This window comes from Solanum stenotomum, chromosome 12 (genome assembly GCF_019186545.1).
Source record: "Solanum stenotomum isolate F172 chromosome 12, ASM1918654v1, whole genome shotgun sequence".
NCBI lineage: Eukaryota > Viridiplantae > Streptophyta > Magnoliopsida > Solanales > Solanaceae > Solanum > Solanum stenotomum.
The window spans coordinates 30,417,631-30,431,467 of NC_064293.1; the positions used below are offsets into that span (position 1 = coordinate 30,417,631).

Below are 13,837 nucleotides of genomic sequence, written 5' to 3' on the forward strand. Positions count from 1 at the left end.
AAAGCCAATCCAAACACTCCTTAATTTTAGTTCATGAAAATTGACCTGTCATTTAGGAAACAAATTGTTTTGGCACATGCCCAATTTGTTTTGAAAGGGTGTGGGGTGGATAAAACTGTACATATGAATCCTTTGCATTCAAATAGAAACGGATTCAAAATTTTGAATTTTTAAAATAACAGTTTCTCAAATTTTGTAAAAATTATAACATGTAGTATAATTTAAGTGAAAATAACTATTCATTAGGTATAAAAAATTCGTAGCTAGAATTTTGGCTCAGCCCCCGTATTTATCACATACACATGAGTGTTCGTTCCAAGAACAACAAGAAATCATATATAGTATCAAAAATGGGTCAATGCTATATTAAAGTTCATTGAATAACCTCTAGTTAATCTAGGTATTTAATCTAATCAATTAGAATCCAGTCAAGGTTAGCAATGCTATCTTAAAAAAAAAGTATAGTTTAATGGGAGTAGGTAACATAGATCTACTTTTCTTAATTTTTTATTATAAAAAATAAAATCAATACGTAGCCTGCGGCTAGAGGCTATATGCTGGCAAAATAAATTCAATAAAATTTATAGCTCAATAATATTAGTAATTTAAATAAAAGTTTAAAAATTAAAATCAAAATCAAATTAATATTAATGTCGAAATTCAACATTAAGAAGGATATTATGTTAAATAATCACTCTTTAATCTTGCATTTGTTTAAATAGTGCCAGTGCATAACTTTATTTTAAATATTTAGTCATATAATTACTATTTATTACTTGTATTTAGTTTAATATGATTTATTAATTTTAGATTATAATCATTTTTATTATGACTTATTAATTAATAATATTTACTTTATGTAATTTAATTATTATTTTTGTTAGTACTTTTTAATACAATCATCACTCATCTCACATTTTGTGTTTAGTTTCTAAAGAAATACTTCAAATTATTTTATCTTATTAAAAAAATTAAAATGGAAGCACAAATTATATATTTATTATATAAAGACTTTATCAGAAAAATAATAATCTGATAAGATCTTCTTCTTTTTATTAAAATAATTTATAAATTTTGAAGTTTGACGCAACTAATTTATTTGTCATTTAAAAAATCTAAATTAACCCAACGTATGTACAGCCTGTAACATGTTTGGTTGTAAAAGAGACATTTGCCAAAATGTTTGGCTGAAAAAGAGACTTTTGTTGCTAGAAAGTTCAATTTGAAATAAATAATTTGATTTAGGCTAATTCGTTTTTGGCTAATTTGCTTCAATAAATAAATTGGAGAAAATGATCAAAATGGTCCTTAATGTATGACTTTGATTCCATTTGGTCCTTAATGTATGGACTTGATGGAAATGGTCCTTTATGTATCATAAAATGTGATCAATTTGGTCCTTAACCCTAAAATTAATATTTTATTTTATTTTACCGTCAAAATACATAGAATATGTAAAAGATGCGCTCGTTCAAGACTTTCCTTCCCCTGTTTCCAAAAATTCCAAAATGGCACATCAATTTTTTTTTAACCAAAAGGACAAAATCGCTTCTGACGGAGCGATTTTCTTCTGACAAAATTGACGGTGTTACTCCTTTAAAAAACATAAAAATCGCTGCCGGTCCAAAAAAAAAATTCTTTTTTCTTTAAAATCGCTGCTGTGAATTTATTTTTTTTAACAACGCTGCCCCAACAACGTTTAAAAAATAGAAATAGCTGCTATAGCAGCCATTTTCTTAAAAAAGTTAAATTTTTTTTATTAAAAATTCCTGAGGCGAGGACTGCTTAAAAAATAATGGGAAATCGCTCCACGTATAGCTATTTTAGTTTTAATTTTTTTTTAAATAATCGCTGCCATTAAAATTTTAGGGTTAAGGACCAAATTGATCACAATTTATGATACATAAATGACCATTTCCATCAAGTCCATACATTAAGGACCAAATGGAATCAAAGCCCATACATTAAGGACCATTTTGATCATTTTCTCAAATAAATTGTGTTTGATTAAGTTTAAAAAAAAATGTTTTGGAGAGTCAAATTATGAAAAAATATAAGTATCAACGCACTTTCAATATTAAGGTTATTTTATAAAGATAAATTATTTTAAATATGTATATATGCTAACAATATTTTAATCTTGGAAAAAATAATTTTCTAATTTTTTTTTTTATAATAGAAATTTTTAGTTTCTTTCCAAAACAATTTTGGCCAAACAATTTGATTCCTCGAAAAAAGTATTACATCCATTCGTTTTTACTTGTCGTTGTTTGATTTGACACACATATTAAGAAAATAATTATTCATATAAGTATTTTACCATAAAATCCCTACTAATAAATGTTTAGTATTGGGTCTTAAAGAATGATATGGAGAATAGTATTTGATGTTATGGGTAAAATATGGAAAAAAAAGATTGTCTTTTCTTGATATGTCAAAAATAACAACTAAAAATGAAAATCTATTTTAGAAGTAAGTGACAAATAACAGTGAACAAGAGAGTAATACATTTTTAGAAAAATCACCTAAATACACATTTTATTTTGCCATTATCTCTAAAATTTCCTACCATTAAAAAACAATCTTCTCTCGGATACATCACTTTCCTCTCGCTGATACATCCTATCCCCTCCAAATACATCACTCCCTTATGAATCCGGATGTTCTATCCCTTCTCTTATACATCCCTATTTTCTCTTTGATACATCCTCCCTTATGTATCAGATGTTTGTTGATATATTCGAAAGTCTAGTAATGTATCTAAAATCCATAAGTTTTAAGAGATTTTTGTTAATTTGAAAAAAAAAAACATAGGAAAAAATGGAATTAGCTTTTAGCACGATAAATTTATGTAAATTATACTACTCCCTTTGTTGCTACTCCCTCTGTCCCTAATTACTTGTCCACTTTTGAATTGACACACCTATTAAGAAAATAATTAATAACATAGTGAGTTTATCATTTTACCCCTATTAATTATGAAGTGGATGAAAAGTTCTATATTTTTGAAAATAATTAGTCATTTAATTATGAAGTGGATGAAAAGTTCTATATTATAGATAAATAATAACAAATAAAAAAGGACAAATAAAAAGTCGAAATAACACAAGTAAAATAAAATAAAATGAATGATATCTTTTTGACAAAATAAATATTTTTAACCTTCATAACGTGACCACTAGAATGAAGAAAGGACCCATATTTTATCTGCCTGTCATTTTCTCTGTAGAAATCACGTGTTTTATGTAAATTCCACGCGCTAACTTCAAAATCACAACTCACAAAATCAAAATTATACTCTCGTTGTCCACTTTTATTTGCTATGTTACGTTTTTAAAAGTCAAATTAATTAATTAATTTTTAAGATTAAATTAAATTATATTAATTTGATATTTTAAACAAAAAATTCAGATATTCAAAAACTATATAAATTATAATTTTTTATATATGAAAAAATACCTGGTTAATTAAAGTTTTTATAATTTAATTTTAAAAATAAAAATGATGATAATTAAAAGTAGACGAGTTAATATTAATAAAATAAGTCGATGCTTTCGACGCGAAGTCGCTGGAACCACATCATCAATTCTACAACCAACACTCCTCTTTATTATCTAATAAAAAAGGGAAATTAGCTACTGCATGATTCCCGACTTTCTTCCTATAAATTCATAACCAATTCTTTAATTTCATATTCATTTTTTCTGTTTTATTCGTTTCGATTTGAATTTTCACTCATGGCTATACGAGATGACGATTCTGTAATTCATCAAAAACCGGCGCCGCCGTATACTCCGACGCCGGTGGAGTTTAAAGGGACGAATTCCGGGTCATTATTGCATACTGTATTGGCGTTGGTCTTATGGCTTGGCTCTGTCCATTTCAACTTCTTAATCCTTATTGCTTCCTTTGTTTTTCTTCCTTTCTCCAAAGCACTCGTGTTAGTTAGTTTTCTCTTTACTTTCTCTCTATCTCTTATTTCTTTCTGCCCACTAGTTTGAGTTTGACTTTGTTGAAATTTTGTTTCAGAGTTATAGGAATATTGCTTATACTTATTCTCATTCCGATTGATGAGAAAAATAATTTGGGGCGAAGATTAGCTAGGCAAGTGTTTTTTTGTGGTTGCAATTTAGTATTTATCTGATTAAGTGGAAACTATTGATTTTCTGCTGTATTATTGATGCTGAAAATTGGGGTTCTTCAGGTACATCTGTAAGCATGCTTGTGGCTATTTTCCGGTGCATTTGTATGTAGAGGACATCAAAGCATTTGATCCTAATGAGGCTTACGGTAAAATTAGTGACTACTATCCATCCTCGATAAGTATAAACAAATCAACTTACTTTAATTTGATTTGGGGTTGGGGAATCAACTAACCAGAAGAGACTAGCACAGTGTTTCTGCTATAATTGGTTAGTCTATTTGCAGCTGTCTTACCTGCGGAATGATAGCATTTTAAGAAATTACCAATTTGCAAAAAATTGTAGTCCCCACTTTTCTATTTTAGGCAGACTCCAATAAAACATCAGGGGCTGATTAAAGTTTATACTTTTGTGTGTGCTCATGAACTTGCAATTCACTCGATCACTTGGAAACATTGGTATTACCAAGCTATCTATATCCGTCATAAAGCCGTACATTTCTTGGCATAATTGTGTGATTGTTGTCATGTAAATATGTTGCCCCCTCTGTTTCACTTTGTCTGGTTTTGATTTGAAATGGTGTTTAAGCAAGTGTAGAAGACTTTCGAATATTGTAGTCTTAAATTGAAGATACGTAGAATGTACCAAAATGTTCTTTAATCTTAAACATGTTGCGTGGAAAGTTAGAATTTAAGAGTTACCAAAAAAAGGAAAATATGCATTCTTTTTGAAATACACTTAACATGAAAGTAAAATAAATAAATTGAAATGGAAGAAGTAAATTGAAGGTAATAACCAATCAACTGCAATCTCAATCAAAACAGTGATTAGTGTGCTTGCTTCAACATAAGTTGACCAATGCTATTGCTTTTAGATGACAAGTTATGTAAACCTGTATCACCTTGGGAGGCTTGCTTTTGTCTAAACCATAGTTGACTTCTAACTAGCTTAAATGCTGTCTAGAGACTTCTACTTTGATGCACTTCTCTTGATAAATTTCTCACTATAGCAATCTCCATTCTTAGGAGCATAGCTTCTCAGTCTTTGTGTCCACTTGCGGAGGCTGGATGGATACATTATTTTGTTTCATTTTGTTATTAGCTCAACCACTCAGCCTGTTTTCTGTGACTCTTTCTAAAACGATTCTATATCATTTGACTCTGATTCCATTTGCTTGGTGTCTTGTGAAGAATTAAATTAGACAGGTTTAAACCTATATCACGTGGTCTTGGCCCTTAAGTGTTGGCGTGTGAAATTTGCATTTCTAGAACAAATGAAATATAGGACCATAAAAAAGAAAATTTCCCCTTCAATGTAAATTACTTTTTAAGGATTTGAAAATATGTTTGAAAGAAAATAGAACAAATGAGTATGCTGTAATGATTAAGGGGCCAAATGAAAAGAAATCCTCCTGTGCTCTTGCTCTCTTGGTCCTCTTCTCTTACTCTGTTGTTTTGTTGAGTATTCTATAGTTTGGGTAATTCGGTCCTCGAATCTTTATTTCTCTTGCTTGCTTATGTTCTAAAATTTCCTCTTTTGTTTTTCCTTGTTTCTTTTCTCTACTGTGAATAATAATATATTGCTCCCATTATCCACTTCTTTTTGAAGGGGCGCTTGCTCACGTCCTTTCCATTGTAGGCAGATGGTATCTGTTTCTACGAGGAACTAGATACATCATTCTGAGTGCTTGTCGCATTAATGGAAAATCAGAAATCTTCAGTTCCTGTTCTTCAGACTAACTCAGATGTTGTTACTTACAGTTTTTGGGTATGAGCCACATTCCGTTTGGCCTATTGGGGCGGTTGCCCTTGCTGATCTTACAGGTTTCATGCCTCTCCCAAAAATCAAAGTGCTTGCCAGTACTGCTGTATGACTTGATTCCTTGTTCTTATAGTTTAATTGTACATAGTCTTATTTTCAGCTGTAGCATTTACTATGAAGAAACATTGACAGGTGTTCTATACACCTTTCTTGCGGCATATCTGGACATGGTTAGGACTTGCACCAGTAACAAGGAAAAATTTTAAATCCCTCTTGGCATCTGGTTACAGCTGCATCATAGTGCCAGGTGGAGTTCAAGAGGCATTCTATATGGAACACGGATCAGAGGTTCAATCTCGAAACTTGATTGTATTTTCCAAACCAGTATATTATGCTGTACTCACCACATTTCTTCCTAACTCCTGGTAAGACCAAGTAGATGCACCCACAAAAAGGAGTTTTGATCAGGAATAACTAGTAGGAACTCATCAAAAGAGTATATAAGCTCTACTCTCTTTTCAATAAGTACTCTCTTCATTGGATTGTAAACGATCTGATATTTGAGGAAAGAGGTCTAGTTTTTCTTTCTTATGTGACCAGAAATTATAGTATGTTTGGGACTGATGGCATGGTAAAAGAATTTCTATGCATCTTAAGTTCCTGTTGGGGAAAACAATGTGTGAAATTGAGATTATTTCATATCCTTTACTGTGTGTGCTGGGATCGAGAGGGGTTAAATCTTATTGCTCTCTTAACCTGTGATAGATTGCCTACCTTCAAAGAAGAAAAGGATTTGTACGAATTGCCATAGAGGCGGGCAAACCACTGGTTCCAGTTTTCTGTTTCGGCCAGGTGATATTTTGTTCTTCTATTTCCGTTTACATAGTGTTCAGGTATTTACTTCCATCTTTGTGCTTCGATGCGTAAAGATGTCTTTATTTGGGCATGAAATGTTCTCTAACCTGTGCGAGTTTTGTATCCGTCTATATGATCAAAATTTCAAGCAGGACTGAATATTTTTCTTGCAAGCTATTAAAATATTTGGGCTGACAAATCTTTGTGTGTTATTGAAAAACTATCCTGGCGTGTGCTTACAGTTTTACCTTAATTCTGCAGACTGATGTCTACAAATGGTGGAAGCCAAGTGGGAAACTGTACTTGGAATTCTCTAGGCTCATTAAGTTCACTCCAATTCTTTTTTGGGGCGTGCTGGGGTATGTTATTTCAGATTTTTGTTGAGTTTCTATTGATTTCTATACCAGGAAGCTAGTCTAAAATCTCTGGCCCTTGTCTCTGGGGCTTTGGTCTAGTGGTAAGTGCATAGCTTGTGATGTGTAAGTCAGGCACATTTCACAGTTTTGAATATAGCTGTTTTACAAAATCCTTGTATGAGGTCAGCTAATATATTTCCTGCATTTTTTTTGCCAAGTAAACCGACCTCAGTAGGTCAGCTTCTTTATTGAAAAAAAAAAATTGAATAAGAAAATCGACCTCAAGAGGTCGTTTTGTGTGGTCGGTTTCTAGCTGTTTTTTTAGTAAACCACATTAATTTGTGTGTGAATGATTTAAGTGGAGTGGCTTCCCTATTATTCACAAAGCTTTGAACCATGTGCAACCAACCTCCCGTATTTCTGCAATACAATAAAATCTTTGACCTCCATATTTTGTTTGAGTTTGATGATGGTGATTTTAACCCATCTTTTATGGCTGAAATGACACAAACTGGGCAGCTACGTACAGCCATCATCCTGGGCTGATTGGGATTGGTTTTATTTTATTCAAGTTTTTTTTTTTCACTCTGACCTTTTGTTACCTTATTACTAAATCTCGCCCTGATCCAATAATGCAGAGCTGCTACTATCACCACCAACAGTGAAAGAGTACATTATTGTAAATAGAATAGAGGAAAAATGAGTGTGTAGTGCTAGCATCATAAGATGGATTTCGATGGCTATAGTGGTCCCTAGAATATTTTTAGAAACGTCTATAATGCATTTTGCCACTCGTGTTGCTATTTTCACCTCTGTAATGTCATGGTGTTTCACTGCAGCTCTCCGGTACCATTTCAACGACCCATGCATGTTGTAGTTGGTAGGCCAATTGTGCTCAAGAAAAATCCAGAGCCAACCGTTGAAGAGGTATGTCAGTTCACCCTGTTAGTCTGTCTCTTTCTCTGCTATTGGCACTGAGTAATAAATATTGTGGTCTAGTCATATGGGGCTTGATTTGGTGCTTCAACACCAGGTGTCCAGTATTTTCAATGCAGAGTATATATTATGCTAAAACTCACAAAATTTCAACAAATATAATATCTGGACCCATAATTCACCTTAGTTTTTTTTTCTGTTGAAGGTTTCTGAAGTGCACAGTCGGTTTATTGAAGCAATGCAAGAACTGTTTGAAAGGCACAAAAAGAGGGTTGGTTATGAAGATCTACCACTGAGAGTTTTTTAATGTTATATGATAACTCTGCATTATTGTGTATCATGATTCATATGTATCTAAATCTTCTTGTGACTATACAATTTAATTTGCATCTAACTGTAGCCATGGAGAGAGGCAGTCATGGGAAGAAAGAAATAAATGAAAAAAGTTGCAGTCACTAATGTTCTTATTTGTAGTCGTTATAATTTGATTAGATTATTCTGATTTATTCCTTGATTTCAATTTATTATTATTGTTATATTTACCATTGAGTAAGCATAAAGATGAAAACTGTAGTTAATTATATTTTAAAAAAACTGGCAACGCCTCCGTTTCTTGTTGCTAGGCTATGGCTAGGGGTGGGCATGGTCGGGTATATATCGAAAGATCATATCATATCGAAATTTTTAATATTGTGGTTTTGATATTATGGTATTTAGTGCGGTATATGGTATATATTTTAATTTATTTTGGTATTCGGCACGATAGTTGATATTTAGATATAGCATATCGAAATATTGAATACAATAACGAAGTATATAATTACATAAATAATATATATATATATATTATTAAAATACTAACAAACATGCAACCTAGAATAAACTTAATGTTTAGAAGTTAAAATTTTGACTACTCTATTTTGATTGAAATGTATTTGAATTGTAATTGATTAACAAAACGAGTTGTGTGTACTTTATTTTGCATATATGTGTAATGTGTTAGTATAATATAATTGAGACCTTTTTTAATTGTCGAAGCCATAATACACTATCATACGAGTATATATTAGTCGAGGTTGAACAAATTGTGATTATCGATTTACCATACCGTAAAATGTTGAAATCGAACTTTAATATACCGAATTATACCGAATTAAATTGATATGGTTATGGTATAATATTTTCAAAATCAAATATCAAAATTACGGTATCAAAATTTTTAAATACCGTACCATACCATGCCCACCTCTATGCTTGACCCATGTTGGTCGGATACACTTAGTAAGAAAGCTTTATTTCGAAGTGTATATTACTCTTAAATTAATCCTATTAATGATGTTTTGAAATTTTAAATTTGATTATTACAATTTTATATAATTATTTAATATTAAGGATAATATGGAAAAAGGTAAAGAGACTCTCTTAAATTCTTAAAATAGATAAAGTTATGACTTATGCTAAGGACTAAATGATACTCCCTCTGTCGAACAATAGTTGTCACTATAGATTTGGCACATCCCTTAAGAAACAATAAATATAGGGGTAATATTATTATTATTTTATCCTTTGATTTTATTAAATTTAATATTTTGAGAAATGTGTTAGATGATAAGCAATATTTAATAGAAACGGCAAAATAGACACAAAAGATAAATCATCTCTTGATTTTTTAAACTGGACAACTATTTTTAGTATAGTGGATACTTATTGTTGGACGGGGAGTAAATAAGTAATTCGGAATGGAAGTACTTGATAAAATCACTAAGTACTTAGCAATAACCTTAGTCGATGTCTGTGCTGCAAGTAATTAATTATACAATTACGTGAAAAAACAAACATATACTAGTTAATTAGCTAATATAGCTATAGTTTGAATTAATTACAGCTCGCAACTTAATTTTAACTTTAAATACGTCACTTGTCCTCTTTTATACATATACAAATACAAATTACACACATATATATACAATTATATGACATGCATACAAATACAATTAGCCTCTCCCTACTCTCTGCGCTCTCTCGCTTGCCTCTCTCCTCCCTCTCCCAATCTCGCTCAACTCTCTCCTCCATCTCTCAATCTCGCTCGCTAGATATACAAATACATATATATACTAGTTACATATATACAATTATTTGATAAGTATACATATACAATTCAACAGATATACATATACAATTCGCCTCTCTCCACTCTTTGCCCTCTCTCGCTCGCCTCTCTCCTTCCTCTCCCAATCTCACTCGTCACTCTCCTCCCTATAACATGTAGCTACGAATCGTAATGAGCAAACTATAGTTATGGAGCATAGTTAAGCTATTTTTGAATGACTATATGTGAAAGTTCCTCTAAAGTAATATAGGTGGGAGTGGGATGATACAAATTTATTATTTTATAAATGTATTATTTAATCGATGAATTAATATTTATTAATTTAAAGAGTGTTTTGAATATTTTATGAGTAATCAAAATTATTGTATTTTACTAATTAATTTATATATCATATTTGTTGAATTCACATAAAATAAATTTATTATACTAAAGTACAGTAAATACATCAAAATCATTCTATCTTACTAAATTATGTATCATGTTTATTGAATTCATATAAAAAAATACATTTATTATATATATAGGATTTGTTGTAATATACTTTTTTAAATGATTCATTATAAAAATATATTGATTCATTATACATAATGTTCACTGTTTCTTATTAATCAAATATTGTTCGTTGTATCTTTACTAAAAATATTCAATGCATGATGGTGACAAAATAAACTATATAAGCAACATAGAAAATTTCTTGGAACCATATCAAAAAGTGGCTTTTCATTTAAAAGGTGTCGTACCACCTTAACAGATCAATTACGTAAAATATTATGTGAGTACAGAAAAGATCGTTCCCACATGCACTCAAAAAGATTTATATGCGTGACAATACCAAAACTTTTAGATGCAATAAAAAATGTAAGGAATGAACTTCAATTAGATTTAAATTTCAACAAAAAACAGTTTTAAAGGACTATTAGTTAATAATATTAATGGAACCATATATTTATATAAGGATCTTTTAAAGATATATTATCATATTATTTTATCGAAATGGATAATTTTTTTCATTCACCTAAGTTGAAATCAAAGAAAAATATTATCTTAAAGTGATTATTAATTCATCAAATATTAATCTAATGAGATTTTATTATATATTGATACCACCTAATGAGATTTTATTATATATTAATACCACCGAGAGCTCAAATAATTAATTAAAACTCAAGAGCTACATGAATTGGTATAGATTTAATTAATTTGTAGGGAATTTAGGGGATGCTGTTGTCCTCATCATAACTAATTCCTGTAGTACGTGTATATGGAGGATTGATTATTCCTTTCTTTTTTTGGTTGGGTTTACTTTTTAATTAATGAAGATATATGTGCCCCCCCCTCCCCAATATATATACACCGAAAAGTCTCTGTTAGTATGAACTCAATATATATTTATTTTTATTTCATATTAATTGAATTTGTAAGATAATATATATCTATTAAAAAATATATATAAAGATATAATTTTAATTATACTTTTTATTATGGTCTTTTGTGGAATTATAAATATAACTTTGTATGTAATGCTATCTTCTGAAAAATATCAAACTTCATAAAGGAAATTACAAATATGATTTTATTTTTTTCAAATATTCATCTTAAACTTTGAACAATTCAATTATATTGAGCAATGACGAAAACCCAAAAATCTCTTAATATGAAATAGAGAGATTATTTTTTGTATAACTTATATAAATCCCATAGTGTAAGGACCTAAATTACATTCTATCCCAATTCTTTTTCAATTTACAAAAATCCCTCAAAATCAATGCTATCCGAATACATAGCAAACAAGCCAGATACATTAAAACAAATTAAGTTACACTTTTAAAGGAAAGAGAATATAAAGTTGATTGTGAGTTTCCCAAATTACGCTAATCTAGTACATTTCAATCTCTCCCAAATCTTAAAAGATTCAATCAAATCAAAATTTAAATTTTCTTCTTTTAGTTCTCTTCCAAATCCACCCACCTTTAATTCAAAAATTTAAATTTTCTTCTCTCAATTCTATTCCGAATTCGTCTAGCTTCAAACAATTCAAATTTTCTTCTTTCAATTTGTACCCAAATCGTAATAGATTGAAAAGTCAAAAACAATAGCTGATACATGATGAATACATTCAAGAATCTGGGAAAACAAGGTGAGTTATGAACGATACATAAGTGATGGATTTCAAATTTCTTCTCCCAATTTGTCGAAGATCCTTTCAATTTTGATTCAAAATTATCAAAAAATTTTTTGTATAGATACAACATGAATATTTTGATTTTGTCAAGCAATGAAGAATCTGAAGAAAAAAAAGATCTGACATTCAAGAATCTAAAGAAAAAAAAGATCTGACATTTAAGAATTTGGAAAAAATATGAGCCTCGATTTGCAATGTATAAAATAGATCATAGCTTTAATTTCATAGTAAAATAGATCTTACAATTAGAGATATTGAATTACATATATTGTGTTGTTAATTTGACTTTTTGTTTGTGTTTTCAAGATGACTATACAATCGTGATACATTAATATTTATGTATCTTGTATAAATTGACAAGTACTATACTCTTATTAATTAGATACATTAAATAAGTAATTTTGTATTTAAAGTTTTGCTTAAAGATCAATAGATTATTGTGTGATACATGTAGTATTGATTTAAATTATTGTATCATGATCAAATATTTAGCATGATACATTACTATTTTTGTATCTTGTTGTATTTGTGAAATACTATACTAAATAGATGATACATTATACATGTAATTTGTTGTAAAATCATCAAAATGTTCAAGAATGAGGGTATGTATCAGATTATAGTTATATTTTGTACCTGATACTAAGTATAAGTTAATTGTTTGTGATTGATCCATATAAATAACTATTTTATGGAATGTATCACTAATTTCTTTAATGTTAACAGGTTGTTGCATCATCTGAGCATCCTTATTCAGTCTATGATTCTAGAAGAAGATACATTATTTGCCTTGAAATATAAATATGCAATTGTGGAAGATTTTCAGTTGATAAGATACATTTTTAAATAATGTATTATTTTATAGTTGATATTCATGTATCTGATACAATAAGGTTGTGAAAAAACGGTGTATGTAAGCTAAAATAAAAAGTATCTATAAATGTATCATTTTGTAGCAGGGCCGGCTCTATGCTTTCAAAAATAAGGCCTTTGCCTTAGGCCCCCAAATTCCGGGGGTCCCAAATTTTTGTCAAGAATAAATTATGTGTTAAATTTTTTATCGAAAAATTAATTATTTATGATAAAAAGTATAATTTTTTTTTAAAAAAATTATTTTATCCACTTTAACATCTTTTGTACTTTGTTAAAAATAAGAATTAACAGTGAAAAGTGTTGAACAAAGTGAATTACAAATTCTTTTTTATTTCCTTTTAAATTTTAGTTTCAAGCATTACTCTAAGCATATTAAAATGAGGTATACCAAGTCATCAACTTTTTGAGTCAAATTTTATGATTCTAAATTTCTAACTCTTATCTTTATTTAATATTTATCAACTTATTACTTATATCATTATGTTAACAATACATATAATAATTGTCTCACTTAAAGGATGTTTTTCAATATTGAGTTGATAAAATCTTACCTAAAACTAATAACTCAAAAAACAATATTAAGTACTAATAATTTTCATCTTAATAGTGTATTTTTTTTTTT

The 13,837-nt window shown here is 29.5% G+C and overlaps 1 protein-coding gene across 2 annotated transcripts; it reads left to right on the forward strand.

The window, feature by feature from the left end:
• Positions 1–3,595: 3,595 nt before the first annotated feature.
• Positions 3,596–8,389, forward strand: LOC125846457 (diacylglycerol O-acyltransferase 2D). 2 transcript variants are annotated; one of them, XM_049525874.1, is made up of 9 exons: positions 3,596–3,940; positions 4,030–4,104; positions 4,205–4,290; positions 5,903–6,009; positions 6,096–6,251; positions 6,669–6,755; positions 7,020–7,117; positions 7,954–8,041; positions 8,256–8,389. In XM_049525874.1, exons 1-9 carry the CDS (start codon positions 3,738–3,740, stop codon positions 8,355–8,357), a joined length of 1,002 nt encoding a protein of 333 aa, XP_049381831.1. In that variant the 5' UTR covers positions 3,596–3,737; the 3' UTR covers positions 8,358–8,389. The 2 variants fall into 2 exon arrangements, with proteins under 2 accessions (XP_049381831.1, XP_049381832.1); XM_049525875.1 differs by having other exon boundaries at positions 3,624–3,853.
• Positions 8,390–13,837: the final 5,448 nt, after the last annotated feature.

Coding starts and splice junctions, on each gene's coding strand:
- LOC125846457 (XM_049525874.1), top strand. CDS start 3,738: ATGGCTATACGAGATGACGATTCTGTAATTCATCAAAAACCGGCGCCG. Junction 3,941..4,029: donor CCTTTCTCCAAAGCACTCGT/GTTAGTTAGTTT, acceptor ATTTTGTTTCAG/AGTTATAGGAATATTGCTTA. Junction 6,010..6,095: donor AAGTGCTTGCCAGTACTGCT/GTATGACTTGAT, acceptor AAACATTGACAG/GTGTTCTATACACCTTTCTT.